This window comes from Sapajus apella, unplaced genomic scaffold (genome assembly GCF_009761245.1).
Source record: "Sapajus apella isolate SASKATOON/1434 unplaced genomic scaffold, GSC_monkey_1.0 scaffold86, whole genome shotgun sequence".
Taxonomy (NCBI): Eukaryota; Metazoa; Chordata; class Mammalia; order Primates; family Cebidae; genus Sapajus; species Sapajus apella.
In genome coordinates, this window is record NW_022437026.1 from 3,953,117 (window position 1) to 3,973,841 (window position 20,725).

At 46.5% G+C, this 20,725-nt stretch overlaps 1 protein-coding gene across 50 annotated transcripts in view; it reads left to right on the plus strand.

Moving 5' to 3' along the window:
• CACNA1C (calcium voltage-gated channel subunit alpha1 C) overlaps positions 1-20,725 on the plus strand; it is a 703,883-nt gene that overhangs the window by 653,552 nt on the left and 29,606 nt on the right. For 48 of the 50 annotated variants that reach the window (XM_032254241.1, XM_032254239.1, XM_032254246.1 and 45 more), the window contains 4 exons: positions 6,196-6,228; positions 9,382-9,510; positions 11,586-11,651; positions 12,860-12,951. In XM_032254241.1, the coding sequence (XP_032110132.1) occupies positions 6,196-6,228; positions 9,382-9,510; positions 11,586-11,651; positions 12,860-12,951 (320 nt within the window). The remainder of the gene's footprint in view (positions 1-6,195; positions 6,229-9,381; positions 9,511-11,585; positions 11,652-12,859; positions 12,952-20,725) is intronic. The other 2 variants (XM_032254245.1, XM_032254256.1) reach the window with 1 other exon arrangement.

Below are 20,725 nucleotides of genomic sequence, written 5' to 3' on the forward strand. Positions count from 1 at the left end.
GTGCTCTCGCCCTGGGAATCATCTGTTTCTTTCCTTTTTGAGTCTCTGGCCCTCCCTGCCACACCCACTCTGTTTCTCTGCCTTTCTTCTCTATTCTGTATCCTCTCCCTCTGGCATAAGGAATTCTTTGAGGTAGTTAGCACTACTGGCAAGCTGATTTCATTCTTCATGGGCTTTTTTGTTGGTGGAGTTCTGTTTGTTTGAATGACTAGATACTGGGCTGTCCTTCCCAGGGGAAGAGAAACTGCCAGGCAGTTCTGTAGTCAGTCTTGTTGAGCGTGTTTCTGGCAGGTAATAGCACCTAGGGAGCCATCAGGTTGCAGATGGTAACAGTGAGACCCTGAGGCTTTCAGCCACTTGCAGCCAGCAAACTGGTCACTGCAACCAGTAGCACAGGCCATAGCTCTCAGCCATCTACAGCTTCACACACAAAGCAGGAAGAGCACAAGAGGGCCAGGAACCACAGCCCCATGCTGGCAGCCTGGCTGCCAGTCCGCTTGGGTTCAAAGACCACTTGAGGGGAGTTCTGAAGGGGCATTTCAACTCAATGTCTGTAACTTCAAACACACAAGACAGGCCCTCTCTTTCTAGCTGGAATTCCACTTTGGAGAAACACAAAAGCCAGGGGGTTTCCAACCTGGGGGACATGGGCCAGGGCAGAGTCATTTCCATGCTTCCCATCCGTCTTCAGCTTTATCCTCGCTAGTTCCCTGTCCCTCATCTTCCTCTGCTCAGCTCTCCTCCTCCATCACTTTGGTCACTCCATTCACACCAAACCAAAATGGGAATTCTGCTTAAAATTGCTTCCAACTGCGCATACCTCATTCATTTGCTCTTTTGTCTGAAAGCCACTGGCCTCTGCCCTCGGCTCCTCTCTATCCCAGCTGATGTGTGTTTATCCTTCGCCTCTCTCAGCAAGTAGCCTGTTCCTTCAACTTTAGGAGGCTTGCAGTTTAAAACATGCTTTACTTTGGCCTCCTTAAAATGCCTTGCCATGCTGCCATCCCCAGTGGCTCCAAGATTCAGCCCCTCCTGACTCCTCCTGAGATGTGTGTTTCTCCTGGTAGGAAGGGAAGATAAAATGATCATGAGGACCCATGCACACATACAGACCCTTAACCTACATCTGCTGGCTCCTGGCCATGAAGTTGGTGTCAGATGTCTCTAGCAGCCCCTGACCCCTGCTATTCCCAGCTCTCTCTGTTCACCAGCCTGACCACCATCATCCTGACCCAGATTTACCTCCAAGGCCTCTCCCTCAAAGCCCCACCCCTTGGTCCTCCTCCACCATGACAACCCCCACAGAATCAGCTGTTGTGTCTTGCAGATCAACCTGAGATTAGAGGTAGTAAAAGCAGAGAAGCGGAGCATAGGGAGGGGATACCAGCTGGATCGAGTCTTTCAGGTGGCTTGGAGTGAAATTTATATCAGATCTGCCTCCCTAAGTTCTGGACAAGACATTTAAAGAAATACAGCGAGCGTTCTGTAGCAGGACCACAATTTAGAGACTCACAAACTCTCAGGGCATTACATTTGACGTCTGTTTCAGAGGCACATGGAATCTCAGTGATGCTGAGGTCACAGCGTTGTCTCAATGGCAGCCATTGGAATTGGGCGGTCCTTTTCCATAGAACCAAAAGCCAGCCTTCCCTGGAGGAGATCAGAGGGTTATCTGCACCTCTCAAATTCAGCCTGCCAAGGAGAACACAGCCATGGCTTATGCCCTCTTCACAGTGCTCTCTGGCCCCCTAACTGCAAGAGAGTATTGTGGAAGACAACTTGATTGAGTATTCCAGCCAGAGATCTACTGCTCAGCCACTGAGTTTCTATAATCCTTACCCTTGGCTGTGCTTTTTTAAAAAATAATTTTTAAAAACGTTTTTTCTTATGTTAAAAAGCTATTTTTCAACTACCTTTTAAGTCTCCAGAGAGACCATGTGATCTAGCAAGCAGGAAACACACCCCATGGCTTCCCACACCATCCTGTTGGGAAAAGCCTCCACCTGGGAGGATCCTGTCTCTGCTGGCCTCTGGCATTCCCTGAATCTCACCCCTCAGCATCCTAAATGTGGCCTAGAGCTGGCACTCAGATGAAAAGAAGTGCACAGTGAGTATCTTCCAGAAATAAGGACTTCATCCACGGGGGTGTTACTTGTCATTTGACCTTGAACTTAATTCAAAAGGCAGCTTTCCAGAGACCTCTCATTAGCTGCCCTGCACCGCTCCTTTCCTCACCAAACCAAGGCAATCTGCATAAGCATATTGAAGGAAGGAAATTGGCTTTCCTTTCTATTTGCCCTGAGCCTGTTATCTGGAACCACTAACCAGAACTGTCTCTGAAAATGACCAACCTCTGCCTCAGATATGGAATAATAACTTCATTTCATTTATATCATTACATGAACAAATTAAGTTAATTGCCCCAATATCATGAAATCATTAAAAATTACCAGATCATTAGAAAACAAGGATGAAAGAATTGGCTGCTCGGAAATTTCTCCATGCCTACCATTAGTGGAGACAGTGCCATATTAAAAATCAGCCAGAATGCTCAGGTTATGTAAGCAGCTCTGTTGGCTCCGGTAAAAGAAGAATGCAGTCTCCAGGCTGGTGGGGGTGAGGGGGAAGTGGGGGGGGTCTTCAGGGAATCCTACCGCCCCTTTCTTCCCCTGGAAAGACCACAGATGGAGAAATTACAAAATAACTCAAGGGCACCGAGAGCAAATCTGGGAAGGAGTCAGAGATTAATGGCCCAAGTATTCATGGCTACCAGCAAATTCTGAATTTACATCCAAAGGTAGAACTGATGCTTTGTAGTTTCTCAAGTGGCCATACTAGGTATTTAAAGACAGAAATGTGTCTCTGAGCTAAAAGTGCTGATCTTGGGATACCACAGATGTCCATCTCCAGCAAGTCCAATCTCTCCTTCCATCCCAGCAGGGGATTCACTTGCCAGGGGGAAAGGGTACCAAAGATTCCAACAATTACGTGGGGTCATGTAGGAAACATCCAGGGCATCCATCAGTAGACCATGGGTGCCCTGAGGGCAGGGGCTGTGTCTTAGGCTGCTTCCTATTGTTACCATGTAGAAATCACTCAGGGATTGCTCTCTGATTTCATTGTCAATGGTTATTAATTTTTGAGACCACGTACCTTGTAAGCATAGCTCCTTATGTGAAAACAGGTTTGTGTGGTGGTAGAGGTAATACTACCTAGCCAGTCAAAGATGCCCTGTGAACAGTAAGGCTTAAGGCTCAATAAAAAGTTAATCTTTGAGTCTCTAGCTTCTTCCAAAGTTGGTCTCTTTGGAAAGTTGTCATTATGTGGGCAGAAGAATGCCACATAGAGATCCCTGAGAGTCCTCATTCTTCCTCTTTCTACTGTCTTCATAGCTGCTCCTGACGTTTTCTTGTCTGCTGTTACAGAGATGTGCCATAGGAATTGTTACATCAACACATGTTATTAAAATACAAAATACTCTCGAGATTATTAGAGCAGACCTAAAGTCAAGTCTTAAAGTGAAATATGACTTAAACAGACAAGGTCTTAAATGGGAGCTATAAAATGCAACAAGAGAAAAGACAGTTAAGACAAATGTTTAAAAGTCTCAAATGAAGGATTCTGAATGTGTTTTCATTCATATATGTGTATGCATGTGTGTGTGTGTGTGTGTGTGAGACGGAGTCTTGCCCTGTTGCACAGGCTGGAGTGCAATGGCATGCTCTTGGCTCACCACAACCTTCGCCTCCCGGGTGCAAGCAAGTCTCCTGCCTCAGCCTCCCAAGTAGCAGGGATTTCAGGTGCGCATCACCACGCCCGGCTAATTTTTGTATTTTTAAGTAGAGAAGGGGTTTCTCCATGGTGGTCAGACTGGTCTCGAACCCCTGACCTCGTGATCTGCCGGCCTGAGTCTCCCAAAGTTCTGGGATTACAGGCATGAGCCACTTTGCCTGGTTCTGAATGTTTAAGAAGTAAAATGAAACAGGGTTTTTGTTGTTGTTGTTTTTTGATGCCTAGAGGTTGGTTTAGTTAGGCCAGGTAAGGCAAGTACCTAGGTGTGTTGTCAGAATTGCTCCCATTTTGGTCCTGTTCAGGCTGGGATTGACCCAGAAGACCTTCAAGCATTTGCCCAGAGTTCTGAGAAGTGATGGGAAGCTGTGATGGTTTGCAGGATGGATCCAAGAGGGCAGCAATGGCTCAAGCCTCCTGGGAACTCTGCCCAACACTCTGGAGTTAACATGGTGTAGGTTATCTCCCTCTGGGCCTCCCTCCCTGCCCCACTGAAGCCTGAGAAACACAGAACTCCTTGTCCAAGAGCAAGGGAGCCCAAGCACTGGGCCAAGATACCTGTGGATAGCTAGACCTGACCATCCTGGGCAACTCTCACACACCAGAGGAAAAGAGGTTTAGGCGCTTTGCCAAGAAATTTCTTCTGTTCATGCCTCTGTGTGTGTATGTGCGTGTGTGTGTGAAAGTGTGTGTGTGTGAGAGAGTGTGTGTGTGTGTGAGTGTGTGTGAGAGAGAATGTGTGTGTGAGAGAGAGAGAAAGTGTGTGTGTGTGTGTGTGTGTGTGTGTGTGTCTGTGTGTGTGTGCCTGCCTATGTTTGTCTCTGTGTTCAGTCTCAGCCTGCTAGCCAAATTCTAGGGACCCACACCCTGCAGGCACCCTGGCAGGTGGAATCTTCGTGAAGCAGAAGCTGAGATCTAGAGATCCAGATCTAGAGTGTTCTGTAAATGCCTAGAGAAGCATCCCTTTCCTTCTCTTCCCTCATCTCACCCATCCCCCAAAAGGACATCCTACCAACTAGCTATGAAAACACAAAGAATTTGCTGAGAAATCTGTTACCAAAGAAATATTTTCAGGCTGCAAGCAAATGTCTCGTTGTGCACATTTTCATCCTTCAAAATTCCATTACACATTTTCCTTGTTTGTACCTTAAAAACAGAAATACAAGAGCAACCATCTGAAAGTGGGGAGTAAAAGCCAAATCCTGACTTTCTAGAAAGAGTTAGCAGCTCAGATGATCAAGATCAGTCGGGGCTTGAGCCCTCTGTGCTGGAGCGAAAGAGTTAGGGCACCTTCCCGGATCCACGCTCCAGGAACTGGGGGAGAGGGCTGGCCCTGGGATACTCACCAGAGGCCAGCTCCCTCAGCTCCTACCCCCAAATGAGTTCAGCAATCACACCCGTGAGAACAGCTTCTTGAGGTGTTAGTATCTTAAATTGTGTACAGGGCCTTCAAGTTTAGAAAACAATTAAATAATCATTATTTCATGCCAATGGCCAGGCTCACCACATCTATAGACCAACAGCTAAGCAAAGCCATCTCCTGCCTGAGCCTGAGCTTTGAGAATGAGCCCCACTACGGAGTCTGTGGAGGCCACCTCTGGAGGCCCTCCTCAGTATTAGACTGAAGTCAGTTTCCCTAACCCTGAGAGGTCACTACCTTTGGGCTGCTTTGCTTAAATGCTTAAATATGTATGGGCAAGGATAGGCCCTGGGGTCAGCAAGGCCTCTGTCCTTCAGCTGGCCCTGCCATAAAGCCCAAGTCCTCAAGGGTTAACAATGGCTAATTAAAACATGAAAACAGGCTTGGCACAGTGACTTACACCAGTAATCTCAGCACTTTGGAAGGCCAAGGCAGGAGGATTGCTTGGGGCAGGCCTTGAGACCAGCCTGGGCAGTATAGTGAGACCCTATCTCTACAAAAAATGTTTTTAATTAGCTGGGCATGGTGGCACGTGCCTGTAGTCCTAACTACTAGGGAGGCTGATATGGGAGGATCATTTGAGCCCTGGAGTTCAAGGCTGCAGTGAGCTGTGATTATGCCATGGCACTCCAGCCTGGGCAACAGAGCTAAGACCCTGTCTCTAAAACAAAACATTACAAACCTCCATCCACAAAGTCCCGAAGACCTCAGCTGCTTATCTAATAATATTGTGGACATGAGTTATTTAAAGCTCATAGGCAGAAGAATGCCTATGGGTCCTGGTTTGACATGAGACCCAGCAACACAGACCCCACACTCACGGGGATGCCCAGGACCTGCCAGGCCTACACTTTCATGTTTCTTTCACTTGTTTCCTTTTGCCCTCTTCTGCCACTGTGTTGCTCCTGTGTTAGCCAAGACCTAGAATACCGGGCATCTTCATGGGAGACTCATTACAGCTTATCTCTATCTGCCTTTCTTTAAAGCCAGCTGAACATACCCAATGCTCTCCCTCTATGGTAAGACCAACCCTCCCAACCACGCTCCCGGCTTCTGTGTCCCCCTCTAACACCCCCAATCTCCCCACCCCGACCTCCAGAGTCCCTGGGAGCCCTGCCTGGCTCTCACTGCATGTGGCCACCGTGTCTGCCGTGTGCCTTGCCTGCCTGTTCCCTTCTTATGTGAGCTGTGAAGGTGCCTTTTGTGCAGTGTTGTTGTGTTGCCCCTGAGCTTTCCTTGGGGTGGTAATTCACTGTGATCTTGACTATCTAACAAGCCACTGGGAGAGAATGGGACCCGAGGGCCATTTCCTGTTAAACACCCTGAGGACTCCACTGGCCAAAGCCTCTGACCTTAATCCGATGTGAGAAATTTGCAGAGGGTACCTATGAGACCCATGGTAGGGGTTTCAGGATAAGGAGGGAAGAAAGAGGTGCTCTAGCCAAGAGATGGAAGGGCGGATGATGATTCCTATTAATCAGTGTCCGTGGCTCCTAACCTCCCTGTGCTTCAAGTGAAAGGCCACCGTAAGAGGTTTAAGCAGAGATATTTGTTACTGAGAGTGTGGTTGAATTTCCAGCCACTCCAACCTTGCTACCCCTTGCATTTTTCTAAATTCCTCAAGTCCGTTAACATTAGGCTACAGCCACTATTCTGCAGCAGGCTGGAAGCAGAAAAGTGAGCTCTGTTGATGGGACCACTCCTGGTATAGGAGTCTGTGATTCGCTTTGGCTAAAGTGATAAAAGAGACACCATTCAGTGTGACCTTGAAGCCCCCTTGGCGCAGCCTTCCCCAAAAGGCTGCCATTACGCATTTGAAACCGGGCCAAGTATGAGATTTTAGAAGGACCAGTGGGTTGACTGACTGAGCCGCAAAGTCTGCAGGCCGAGGCAAGCTTGGGTGGGTTGATTATTCCCCAGTGCAGCCTGGCCCCGCCTGGCCACAAAGCCGCCACAACAAAGGCTGCACCCAGGGTGCTCTACCCCACTTCCTGGGGACCCTGCTTTCTGGATCAGCTGTCTGGACCTGCCTCTTCTTTGCACTGTCATTCGGTTTATTAGGGGAAATCGGTGCGTCCAAACGGCCTCATGTGTTTTCCCCTTGTCGAGCAGCATTAGGAAACAGCAGCCACCAGGCAGGGGTCTGAACAGTGGAATGGAATTCACACTGCAAGCTGCGTGTCGGGTGTTTTTTGGTTTTTTGTTTGTTTGCTTTGTTTTTTTAACTCAGCAGACCCAGATGCCCCTGTGGCACCAGCTTCTCAAACTCTTGACACTTGCAGCTGAAGTTCTCCACTGAAGCTTGTGCTTTCTTTTTTTCTCCTTTCCTGAACACAGTGCAACTGACAGCTGAGTTATAAAACCCTAAGCCTCCTCTGCATACTCCTCTGGGGGAACACAGCCTCCTTTTATGGAGTGAAAATAGAATTTCAAATAGATACACAGGTGATAGAAATACAGAGATTAAGGGCATCAAAGGCTTCAGAACACACAGGCAGGGCAGATCCCAGGGCAGGACAGGGCTGCTGCCCACAGCTCTCCACCCAGCCCCTCAGACACCCGTGCAGCAGGTCCTGAGACCTGCCAGTCTGTCTCCTGCCTTGAGGGGAACAGGAGCCTTAGGAGGAACTGAGGCAGCTGTGATTCTGAAACATAAGAAATATTTTTGCTATTCTCCTGCCTGGAAAGTCTGGAAATCAGGAGAGATCGCTGGCTTGCTTCTGTGCAGGGTGGTGGCTGCCTCCGGGTCTCGCTGCCTCTGTGTCTCCCTTGCCTCCCTCATAATCTCCTGTCCTGCATAGCGAGGGGAGCAGTCTCTGATGCCACATTAGGGTCAGCCAGGGCAGGCAGTGCAGTTAGAAGGGCTTTCACGCTGGATATTGCCAGGGAGAGTCTGACCTATAAATAATTAAAAATAAACAAGTGGCAAGGTAAAGCAAGGAGTGGGGAGGATCCAGGTGGTCCCAGTAACAACCTGAGACCTCCCACCTCGAGGGTGGTGTGGATGGGAACAGTAACAGGAAGCCCCGAGGGTCCATTCTCTCCAGGTGCCTGCAGGGCTGGGTGAGCTGCACTAGCTCCGGATGTGGCAGTGGCTCCCTCCTGGGTTCCTGCTCACCAGGCTGGTGTGGGCAGAAGGAGGGCCAAGTGGGGAGTCAGCTCAGCTCTCAGGTTTGGAGGCAGAGGATGACAGGGCAGCCCATCCTGCCCCCTGAGCCCAGGCCAGGCATGTGCCCAACCCCCAGGCTCCCCAAGGTCCAACAGCAGCTGCCCAAGCACCTCCACTCACCTTGGCCTGCATTCCACCCTCCCTCCCCTTCACCTTCCCTCTCCCCTTCCCCAGGGTCCCTGAGGGAGACCATTTGCAGGAGCATCAGTTGCAAGAAAGGCCTCCCTTCCCTTACCCTGACCCATGACCCTCTCCGTTCCAAGGTCTTGTACAGCCTGGAAGGCTGGAGCCTCCTAGAGGCCCCAGAGCAGAGGGGAGTAGGAACAACAGCTTCAGAGCAAGGGCTGCAAACCAGCCCCTCTCCCAGCACAGAATAGCACCCTTAGTCCCTCCCTTCGGGACAGGGGCTGTGGAAAGTAGAAGGAGGTGATACACGGGAAGTGCTAGAGTCCCAAGAGGCTGGGATGTGAGGTCTCTTCTGGAGGCAGCCCACAGGACCCCCAAATGCACACATACCTACAGCCAGGAAAGAGGCTGTCACCAACCCACCTCCTCACAGAGCACTGGGCCCCACTCCGGACACAGGACTCTCCGCCCAGACAAACGAGGTTGCTTCCTCAGCAGTGCAGGGGCAGGGACTCCCAGGGCAGCTGGCTCTGGACCTAGAAGACTCCAAAGCATGTGGAAGTTCCTGATGGAGTCGTCTGTTCCTCCATCCAGGGCATTAAGAACTAGGAATGAAGGGGAAGTGGGGAGAATAAAAAAAAACAGGACCACAGCCCAGGGGCCTGGGCACAGTCTGTCTCTGCAGAGACCATGGGGCTGCGCTGTCCACCCGTTAAAGGTGGGCGGCTGCCCTCCCATCCGAGGGGGAAGTCTAGTGCAGCGAACCCTGGCCTGCCTTCCGCCACTGCCACTGAGGGCTGTATTTCTCGGAGGGGCCCTCCTCTTCTTACCCCCTCTTGCTGTGCTAACTGCACCTCCTGTTGCCGACGGGTTCCAGAATGCAGAGGAGAACTCCCGCATCTCCATCACCTTCTTCCGCCTGTTCCGGGTCATGCGCCTGGTGAAGCTGCTGAGCCGCGGGGAGGGCATCAGGACGCTGCTGTGGACCTTCATCAAGTCCTTCCAGGTAGCCACCCCTCGTGTCCTGTGGCCTGAGGATCTCAGGTCTGCCACCTGGCCTGGAGCAGAGCTGGCACGGGAAGAGCCCTCCACTCTGGGGCTCTGCTGCTTCCTCTGAGTGATAGAACTCCGCAGCTCTGCCTGGCTCCCCATTTTGCCCTGAGAGGCTTAGACAAAGCACGTGGTTTCCAAGGCAGGCTTGGAGCCCCAGAAGGCCAGGCAGTAAAGGAGGGATGGGAGCTAAGGGGAGGCAGAAAGGGTCTGCCTTACTTTTACTCATCATTTATGTCTTTCTCAGCAAGAATTTACTGGACAAAGGGGTTTTGTGATAAGGAGGGCCTGGACAACCTGGTGACTGCTATGGCTCTTCGAATTCAGCATTTTCAGAATCTGGCCGTCACCCTCCTTCCCATGGGCATTTCAGCAGCATCTGCTCCAGCACCTGTTATGTCCTTGGCCAGACTTTCAGGACCCTGGTGTCCTCTACTTGGCAAGAGAGGCCCCTCAGATGAGCCCAGGACTGCCTGGCCACATGATTAGTTCCTTTGCTCAGCCATTATTTCCCAGTTAAAACAGAATGATGATCAGCCCCAGCCAGCTCAGAGGAGCCTTCATAGGTTTGAAGTTAAGAAGCAAAGCTGTTGGGTCACTTGAATTCCCCCAGATGAGCACAGAACCAGGAAGGCGGTTCCCTGCTCCCCTTGGCTGGTGGAAGGCAGACTCCTCTCCCCACAATGGAGGGGCCACTCTTAGCCTTCTCAAGACCAGAGGCCGTGGGGGAAGATGACTTTTGTGTCCCCTGCCCCGGCCAGTCCCTGCTTGGGGACTGGGTGTGCCTGGGCCTGGTCCAGGTGTGCCCATGGCTATAGCTGTAGCCAGAGGAAAGGTGCCCATCCTCAGTGGGAGTCCTGTCCTGGCTCGGCCCCCAGAGCCTCCTACCAGGGACTGACCATCTAAGGCTCTCCAGGGAGCTCCCAATGGCCAGGCCTCCTCCGAGCTGGCAGGGCTGACCCCCACCTGGTGATGAGCTGAGGCTCCTGCACCCAGTGTCACACTCGGCCAAGGCTCTGGGGATTCGGAATGGTAGACACCAGCAGAAACAGGACTGCCGCCACCCCTGTCCTTGGATGCACGAGGGACCCAGGGCTGTGAGTGGCCATACAGGGACCCAACATACTCACCCTGACCCACAACATCTCCCGGGGCTGGGAAGAGGCACCGACTGGGTGACTGTGAGGCCTGACGGTGGCATGTGCTCTCGCGGCACCCTCTAGTGACCAGCAGCTGCGGCTGCCTTGGCGCCCGGGAGTGCGGGCTCTACCTCCCATCCCAGGAACCATGGCCTGTCCCCAGAAGTGGCGGGGGCTCTGGCTCTGCCAGACAGGTAATACATTGAGCAAATAGAACGTATGGAACCCAACTCTGCAAGGCATTGCACTAAGCACTTTATAGGCCTTAAATCATTTAAACCACGAAACCTCTGAGAGGTCATTATTGTTATTATTTCCACATTTCCCATGAGGAGACTGAAGCTAAGAGAAGTTAAGCACCCCAGCTCTCATAGATAGAAAGTGGCAGAAACAGGATTTGAACCCATGATCTTTGTGCTAGATTTTTCCTTATTAAATGTTTTCATTGCAACTGTAATACCCACTCACTACAACTAGTGGGGCAGAGTTAAGCTGTGTAAAGAGAGGGTGTAACTTGCCACCACCCCACTCACAGGTAACCACAGTCAGCTGAGTGCTGTCCTCCACCATTCCTCCTGCCTTGTACAAACATAATGCACATGTGTCGTCGGAGGAGGTTTTGCTGATTCTTGATTGTTTTGCCCAGGTAGTGTCACACTATATCATTACTCCACAGCCTGCTTTGAAAACCAAACTGAAATGAGAAGTCAGTTCTGGTTTCTCAGGCCTTCTCCCAGGTTCCCTGTAGTCCTGTGGGACTCTTGGAAATGTCCCCCAGCCCAAACCAGGAGACAGCTGATGGCTGCAGAGACAAGGATGCGGCGCTCCCTGGGAAGGGGCCAGCTGGCCTCTGCACTCGGGCCTTATGGGAGTCTCCTGTGCTTCCTTCCAGGCCCTGCCCTATGTGGCCCTCCTGATTGTGATGCTGTTCTTCATCTACGCGGTGATTGGGATGCAGGTAAGGAGGCTCCCACCTCCTGGCCTCTTGCTCTATCTCTTCCCAGTTCTCTCTCTCATTCCTGACCATCCCTCTCCCTCCTCTTCCATTTTCTGAAGCCCAAAAGGCCACAAGAATTGGAGCTTACCCCAAATGGGTCTCCTGTAAGTAACAGGAGAATGTCCAGGTACAGAATACATAGCCCAGAGAGCTTCCCTCCCCGAAGCCTGGGTTCTGCTCTTGGTAGAGGAAAGACACTCCCGAGTTACGCAAGGGGCCTCGGGAGAGACACAGCCCCTTCTCAAGAAGCAGCAGCAAGGTGTGTCTGCCCTGCACCACTGTTTTTGTCCAGGTCTGATGGGCCTGAGAATTACCCCAATCAGATTCATTTGAAGCTAATGACTGAGAGGGAGGGAGAAGGAAGGAGGAAGCAAGGAAGGGCCAAATCAAGGCAGGGTTCACTGCATCAAATGTGCAGCAGTTTTCTGAAGCCTCCCTTCCCAGGCGCCCACTGCTCCTCTCACTGCAAACCTGGAGCTCTCCATTCCCGACTCAGGGATCCAGCTTGAGATTCCAAGGTCAAACTCGGCAGGGCATCCACACTAGCCCAGAGCGTTTCCTTGGCCACTCCTTCAGGAAGTCCCCTACTTGCTCATCACAGAAAGACCCAAGATTCAGTTGCCAAAACCTTTTGAGACTAAAAGAGCTACCTTGATACCTGATAAAGGTGGCAGTTTCTAAGGTAAGCACAGCTTAAAAAAAAAAAAAAAACAGGGAAAAAAGGGATTTCAGGAATGAATTAAGCTTGCCCTGGCTCCCGATCACTCACTCCGTATCGCTCCAAAATGCAAGAACTAAATTTGAAAGAGTGCTTGGGCATGCAGATTTGAAATGGCAAAGTAAAGAAGGCCAGTGCATCCTACGTCCTGTCAGAAGCCGGGTCCCAGTCCCAGCATGCACTGCTCTCAGCCCCAGCTCCCACTGGGCTGCAGGGATCTTCCTGAGGCTGTGGGCACTTTGGTTCTCACACTTGTCCAGTGTGGGGATTGGGCTTAGGGGCTGAGCGGGGCAGTAGGTGCCTGCCATGTTGCATGGGAAGACAGTTCAGCCTGTGGACTGGCCAGTTCCAGGGACCCGTGAGACCCCTGAAGAGAACAATGAACAGTGGTGGAAAATTAGGACCCTCTCTGTCCACAAGTCACTGAACACCTTTTCCTTCCCTCTCCCAGGTGTTTGGGAAAATTGCCCTGAATGATACCACAGAGATCAACCGGAACAACAACTTTCAGACCTTCCCCCAAGCTGTGCTACTCCTCTTCAGGTGGGTCCCTGAGGACACAGGTACACATGCGCACACACACACACAGACACACACACACACAGACACACACACCCCTGCATGGTGCCATGCTGTGACCTGGTTGTAGAATGAGAGGGAACTGTCTCCTGGGGAGTAGGAAGGGAGAGGATGTGTGCTTGCCATCCACTTGACAAAGAGGCCAGTGGTTCCATTGTCATTTATGATAACTTTCCATGGAGCAACACACTGGGCAATGGCACACCTGCTGGAAACCAGCCAAAGCCATTAGGGGAGCAAAAGTCACATGCTGAAAGTAGCCTGGCTTGGAATCTGAACAAGCCCAAAGCCAACCTGGTGACATACTTCGTGACCTTGACAGAGACATCTAACTTTTCTGAACCTCAGTTTTCTTGTCCAATACGTACAGATATCTACCACTCCCAGCACCTGTGCCATTTGCCATGCTGGGTGCTTATGTCCACATGCACTGGGCTTCATCCTCATTTAATCCTCAACACAATACTAGCAAACTGAATCCAACAGTACCTGGAAAAGATGATGCATCATGATCAAGTGGGTTTCATTCCAGAAATGCAAGGATGGTTCAACATATACACATCAATAAATATAATGCGCCATATTAACAGAATGAAGGAAAAGAGACCGTATGATCATTTCAATAGGTGCAGAGAAAGCATTTGACAAAATTCAACGTCCTTTCAGGATAAAAACCTCTCTAACAAATTAGGCATAGAAGGAACGTACTGCCACACAATAAAGGCCACATATGACAAGGCCACAGCGAACGTCATACTTAATGGTGAGAAGTTGAAAGCTTTTCCTTCAAGATGAGGAAGAAGACAAATATGCCCCCTCTCACCACTTCTGTTCAGCATAATAATACTGGAAGTCCTAGCCAGAGAAATTAGGCAAAAATTTTTTTAAAAGGCATCCAAATAGGAAAGGAAGAAGTAAAATTTTCTGTTTGCTGATGACATGATCTTATATATAGAAAATCCTAAAGACCACTGAAAAAGTATTACAACTGATAAACTAATTCAGTAAAGTTGCAGGACACAAAATCAACCACACAAAAATGAGTAGCATTTATTTACACTAACAATGAACTATCTGAAAGAGAAATTAAGAAATCAGCCCCTTTTACAATAGCATTAAAAAAAAACAAAATAAATTGGAGTAAATTGAATGATCTATAAACTGAGAACTTACAAAACATGATAAAAGGAATAGTTGGTGACATAAATAAATGGAAAGATATTGTGTGTTCATGGATTGGAAGAATTAATATTGTTAAAACGACCATACTACCCAAAGCAACCTACAAATGCAATTCCTATCAAAATGCCAAAGTCATTTTTTATGGAAATGGAAAAAACAATCCTAAACTTCATGTGGAACCACAAAAGACCCTGAATAGCCAAAGCAGTCTTGAGCAAGAACAAAGCTGGAGGCACTACATTGCCTGATATCAAAATCTGTTACAAAGCTATAGTAACCAAAACAGCATGGTACTGGCATAAAAACAGGCACATAGAGCAATGGCTCAGGATAGAAACCTGAGAAATAAACCCAATCATTTATAGCCAACTGACTTTCGACAAAGGTGCCAAGAATGCACAATGGAGAAGGAAGTCTCTTTAATAGTGTTGCCAAAGAAGAAAAGGGGAATTACCTTCAAAATCATCATTAGCATTAGACTTCTCATTAACAAAAGTATATATATAATAGAAGACAATGGAATAATATGTTCAAAATTACAAGGAAAATGTATTTTTGAACCTGGCCCTCTATATGCAGTCTAAACAGCATTCAAGTAGTCAAGTAAAACAGAGACATTTCCAAAAGTGTAAGAACCCATAAAGTTTACTCCCCCACATAAGTCTTCCTTGAAGCAATTACTCAGGCTGTACTTCCACAGAATGAAATATGAATCAAAGAAATAGAATGAGCAGAGTAATGATACGAGTAAAAAATAATGAAGTCTATAGTTGTGAGTTATGAACAAGGACATTATAAAGTTTATATAAAGTCAGATAATTGTTGAGGGGGAAATGTACAAAACCTTAATGACGATTTGGAAGTAATATTTTATGTTATCTCTACAAGGTAGGGGGTGAGGTGGTAGAAGAATGAGAAACCTGAAACCATGCTAAGATTCTTCTCTTGTTTGGGGGTAAGAAATAGATACTGTTTAATTCTGTACAAAACTAAGGGAAAGTATGTATAAATGCATATGTTAAATATTTAAAAGTCAATCACTAAAAAACTAGAAATGGAACATATACATTCTAAACCACTGGAGGAAAAAATGGACAAACATCAAAAGGAAGGTAAAGCAAAAGTAGAAAAATAAATAAATAAAACATGGAAATTAGAATAATGAAATGAGATGGCAGGAAAAAGAACAACGATAGGCCAGGCGCAGTAGCTCACACCTGTAATCCCAGCACTTTGGGAGGCCGAGTTAGATGGATCATGAAGTCAGGAGATAGACACCATCCTGGCTAACACAGTGAAACCCCATCTCTACTAAAAATACAAAAAAAAATTAGCTGGGCATGGTGGTGCGTGCCTGTAGTCCCAGCTACTCAGGAGGCTGAGGCAAGAGAATCGCTTGAAACCAGGAGACGAGGTTGCGGTGAGCCAAGAGCCAAGATTGTGCCACTGCACTCCAGCATGGGCGACAGAGCGAGACTCTATCTCCAAAAAAAAAAAAGATAATTACTAAAAATTGTTGAGCCAACGTTCACTGTTAAAAGATACTCTGATGTTGACTTTAAGATATCTAGCTCTAGCCTGTTTGTAACAGATATAAACAAAATGACCTAAAGAAAATGAAAATAAAAAGGATGGAAAAACAAATACCGTATAAGGCTCACATTGTAGATGTAATAATAGCAGTAGCAGAAATAGAATTCCAGGTGAAAGGCATTCAACAAGACAAAGAGAGATTTTATATTGATAAAAGGTATAATCCATCCAAAATATGTAACAGTCATAAAACTACATGAGTCTAACAATGTAGTTTGGAAATGTATCAATCACACACTGATAGAACTATAAGGAGAATACACACACACACAGTGGCAAATTTAATACAGGTAGTAGAGCATGGCAGTTCAAATAGACCAATGTAGAAAAAAGGGTAAAGAACATCTAAATAATACAATTAACAGATTCGATCATATAGATTTATACTCAATAAATGGGAAACAAAAACCACACATTCTTTTTAAACACCCCAGAAACATTCACAAAAATTAGCCAAGATTTAAGTCCAAAGAATTAAACAAATTCTAAAGCTGCTCTTACCTTGATATAGCAAAATTAGAAATTAACCATAAAAACAATAACCCCTTCAAAATCTACTTAAAATGTTTGTCACTCTTCTTAGTAACTCAAAGCTGAAACTACAGTCTACAGTCAAGCACCACTAATGACATTTTGGCCAATGACAGACTGCCTAAAATTACAATGGAGCTGGGAAATTCCTATCACCCAGTGATGCTGCAGCATTGCAATGCAGCGCAATGCCTTGCTCGTGTGCTCGTGGTGCTGCCAGTCATATAAAAGTGTAGCACATACAATTATGTACAGTGCATGATATTTGATAATGAGAATAAATGGCTGTCACCTGTTTATGTGTTTACTGCGCTATACTTTTATCATTATTTTGCAACATACTGCTTCTACTTATTTTTTTAAGTTAACTGTGAAACAGCCTTAGGCAGATCCTGTAGGAGGTACCCAGAAGAAGGCATTGTTATCATAGGAGATGACAGCTCCATGTGTGTTACTGCCCCTGAAGACCTTCCAGTGGGCAAGACATGGAGGTGGAAGACAGTGGTATTGATGCTCCTGACCCTGTGTAGGCCTAGGCTAATGTGTGGGTTTGTGTATTAGCTTTTAACAAAAAACGTAAAATGTTTAATAGAAAAAAACATAAGGATATAAAGAAAAATGTTTTTGTACAGCTGTACAATGTGTGTTTTAAGTTGTGTTATTATGAGAGTCAAAGTTTAAAAAGGGGCTGGGCGCGGTGGCTCAAGCCTGTAATCCCAGCACTGTGGGAGGTCAAGGCGGGTGGATCACAAGGTCAAGAGATCGAGACCATCCTGGTCAACACGGTGAAACCCCGTCTCTACTAAAAATACAAAAAATTAGCTGGGCATGGTGGCGCGTGCCTGTAATCCCAGCTACTCAGGAGGCTGAGGCAGGAGAATTGTCTGAACCCGGGAGGCGGAGGTTGCGGTGAGCCGAGATCGCGCCATTGCACTCCAGCCTAGGTAACAAGAGCGAAACTCCGTCTCAAAAAAAAAAAAAAAAGTTTAAAAAGTTTATAAAGTAAAAATGTTGCATTAAGGTGAAGTTGATTACTGAAGAAAGAAAAACACTTTTTATAAATGTGTGTAGCCGAAGTGTACAGTGTTTCTCACCTCCAGTGGTGTACCATAGTGTGCAGTCATGTCCTAGGCCTTCACATTCACTCACCACTCACTCACTGCCCCACCCAGAACAACCTTCCGTCCTGCAAGCTCCATTCATGGTATCACCGTCTACAGGGGCACTAGCTTTACATCTTCTTTACTGTTCTGTCTTTACTGTTCCTTTTCTGTGTTTAGCTATGTTTAGATACGTAAATACTAACCATCGTGTTCCAGTTGCCTGCAATATTCAGTACAGTCACGTGCTGTATAGGTTTGTAGCGCAGGAGCAGCAGGCTGTGCGGTAGAGCCGAGGTGAGTAGTAGCTATACCATCTAGGTTTGTGTGAGTCCACTGTATGCTGTTTGCACAACAACAGAATTGCCTAACCGTGCATCTCCACATTGTTAAGTGACACAGGACTATACTTAGAAATGAGACCCAGAGCACCGTATCTTAAGTATAGGAGATGCATCAATCAACACCAAAGAAAAATTCACAGCCTAAAATTTATTTATTTATTTTAAAAGATTTATATTAAATAAGCTACCAAATGGGGAAATGAATAGTAAAATAACCCCAGAATAGGAAGGAATGCATTTTTAAAAATAAAAGCAGTTCAGGCATGGTGGCTCACATCTGTAATCCCAGCACTTTGGGAGGCTGAGGCAGGCAGATCATGAGGTCAGGAGTTTGAGACCAGCCTAGCCAACATGGTGAAACCCTGTCTCTACTAAATATACAAAAACTAGCTGGGTGTGGTGGCAGGTACCTGTAATCCCTGCTATTTGGGAGGCTGAGGCAGGAAAGTCATTTGAACCCGGGAGGTGGAGGTTGCAGTGAGCCAAGATCATGCCATTGCACTCTAGCCTGGGCAACAGGGCGAGACTCCATCTTAAAAAAATAAATTAAATAAAAGCATAAATTAATAAAATACAAAATAAAAATGGATTTTATCAATAAACTCTAAAGCTGATCCTTTGAAAAGACCAATAAACAGACAAACCTTCATGAAATCCAATTCTTTTGAAAAAACACAACATCAGGAATGCAAAAAGCAACATAATTACAGATGGGGATGTGATTTTTAGAATGATAAGAGAATTTCATGCCTCTGTTTTGTGACACCTCAGAGGTGATTAGCTACTTCAGGATGAAGCCGAAGGTCACCTTCCCGGCCAGTGGCTGCCAGAAATTCATTGAAGTGGACAGTGAATGCAAACCATACCTTTTATGAGAAGCATATGGCCTCAGAAGTTGCCTGTGCCACTCTGGGTAAAAAATGGAAGGGTTCTGTGGGCCGAACCAATGGTACAATGATAAGCATGGCTTCCTTATGAAGTAGCATGTCCTGACCTGTGGTTGTGTCCACCTGCTATTGCATACGGGCATTCTGACATAAACCAAGGAGAACTGGAGAAGGAAAGCAGATTGTTCAGGGTTGCATTGTTGGTGCCAATCTGACTGTTCTTAATTTAGTTATTGTAAAAAAAGATAGCGGGGAGAGAAGGATATTTCTAGACTGACTGATACTACTGTGCCTTTTCACCGGGGATCCAAACGAGATGGCACAGTTCAATAACATTTCCTCCTCTATAAAGATGATGTCCACCAGTACGTTGTCAGTAAGCCCCTAAACAAAGGATGTCAGGAACCTAGGGCCAGAGCACCCAAGACTCAGCATCTTCTCACTCCACATGTCCTACAACACAAATGCTGACGTATTGCTCTGAAGAAACAGAACACTAAAAAACATGTAAGGATGACCAGGTGTGGTGGCTCATGCCTATAATCCCAACACTTTGGGAGGCCGAGGCAGGTGGATCATGAGGTCAGGAGTTCGAGACCAGCCTAGCCAACATGGTGAAACCCCATCTCTACTAAAAGTACAAAAATTAGCCTGGCACATGCCTGTAATCCCAGCTACTAAGGAGGCTGAGGCAGAAGAATCGCTTGAACTCAGGAGGTGGAGGTTGCAGTGAGCTGAGATCATGCCACTGCACTCCAGCCTGGCAACAGAGAGAGACTCCGTCTCAAAAATAGTAATAATAATAAGGACGAGGTCAAATAATATGCTAAACTTTTGGCCAAGAGAATGAAGGATACCAAAGATAAATGCCAGGAACGGATCTCCAAGACATGGAGGCTATGCCCACTGAGAGCTTCTCAGTCTATCAAAAATAAAAGTTTCACCAGGTGTGGCGGCTCACAACAACTTGGGAGGCTGAGGTGGAAGGCTCACTTAAGACCAGGAGTATGAAACCAGCCTGGGCAACATGGCAAAACAACATCTCTAAAAATAAAAAATCAAAATATTACCCAGGTGTGGTGCCAATCATCTGTAGTCCCAGCTACTTGAGAAGCGGAGGTGGGAAGATCACTTAAGCCCAGGAGTTTGAGGTTACAGTGAGCTAAGATGGCTCCACTGCACTCCAGCCTGGATGACGAAGTGACATCCCATCTCTAAACACACACACACACACACACACACACAAGATTTTTCTAAAAGTGGCAGACAAATAATATCAGATTGAAATAAGAAGACAGAGAACATCATGAACAAATTTATGACAATATATTTGAAAACCTAAATGAAGCAGACGCTTTTATGTAGAAAAAAGGAATTATAAAGTTATCTTAAGAATAAAAGAAAAAAACTACAACATAAATTGAAAAGGTAGTCAAAAATTTAGCCTTTGAAAAAGCCCAATATTCAATATTTTTATTTGTGAGGTCTATGAAATAGTTGATCATTACAATGTTATATAAACTTTCCAGGGACAGAAAGCTGTAGAAAACCTCCTCACTCATCCCGTAAGACTAATATAAAATTAATGCCAATAAGAAAAAGATTAAAAAGCAAGCAGTTATAAATATGAAAATATGTACACATAACTGTCATTGTGTGCAGACAATAGGCTAATTCAAGTAGAAAATCTATGCAAATTAACTAAGAACCTTTTATGACAACACAATTAATAAAGTGGAAGATTAAAATATTAACAAAGAAAAATAATTGCTTTCCTGTACTGGTAATAATTAATTAGAAATATAATAGACAAGATCTTATGCTATTACTTTTTCAATATTATTATTTTGTAACTCTTGCCCAATAAAACAAGACAAGAAAAATAAAGCAAAGGCTAAGAATTGGAGAGGAAGAAACAAAATTAAATGCCAAAAAAACTGATAGCCTGTGTATATATACAAGAAAAATTACAGAAAATTGCTAAAACTAAGAGGGGAGCTTAGCAAATATTCTGTAATATGATATTAATTGTATTCCCTCTATATCAGCAGCAAACAGATACAGCGTTTAAAATATAACGTTGAAACTATACCATTTTAAA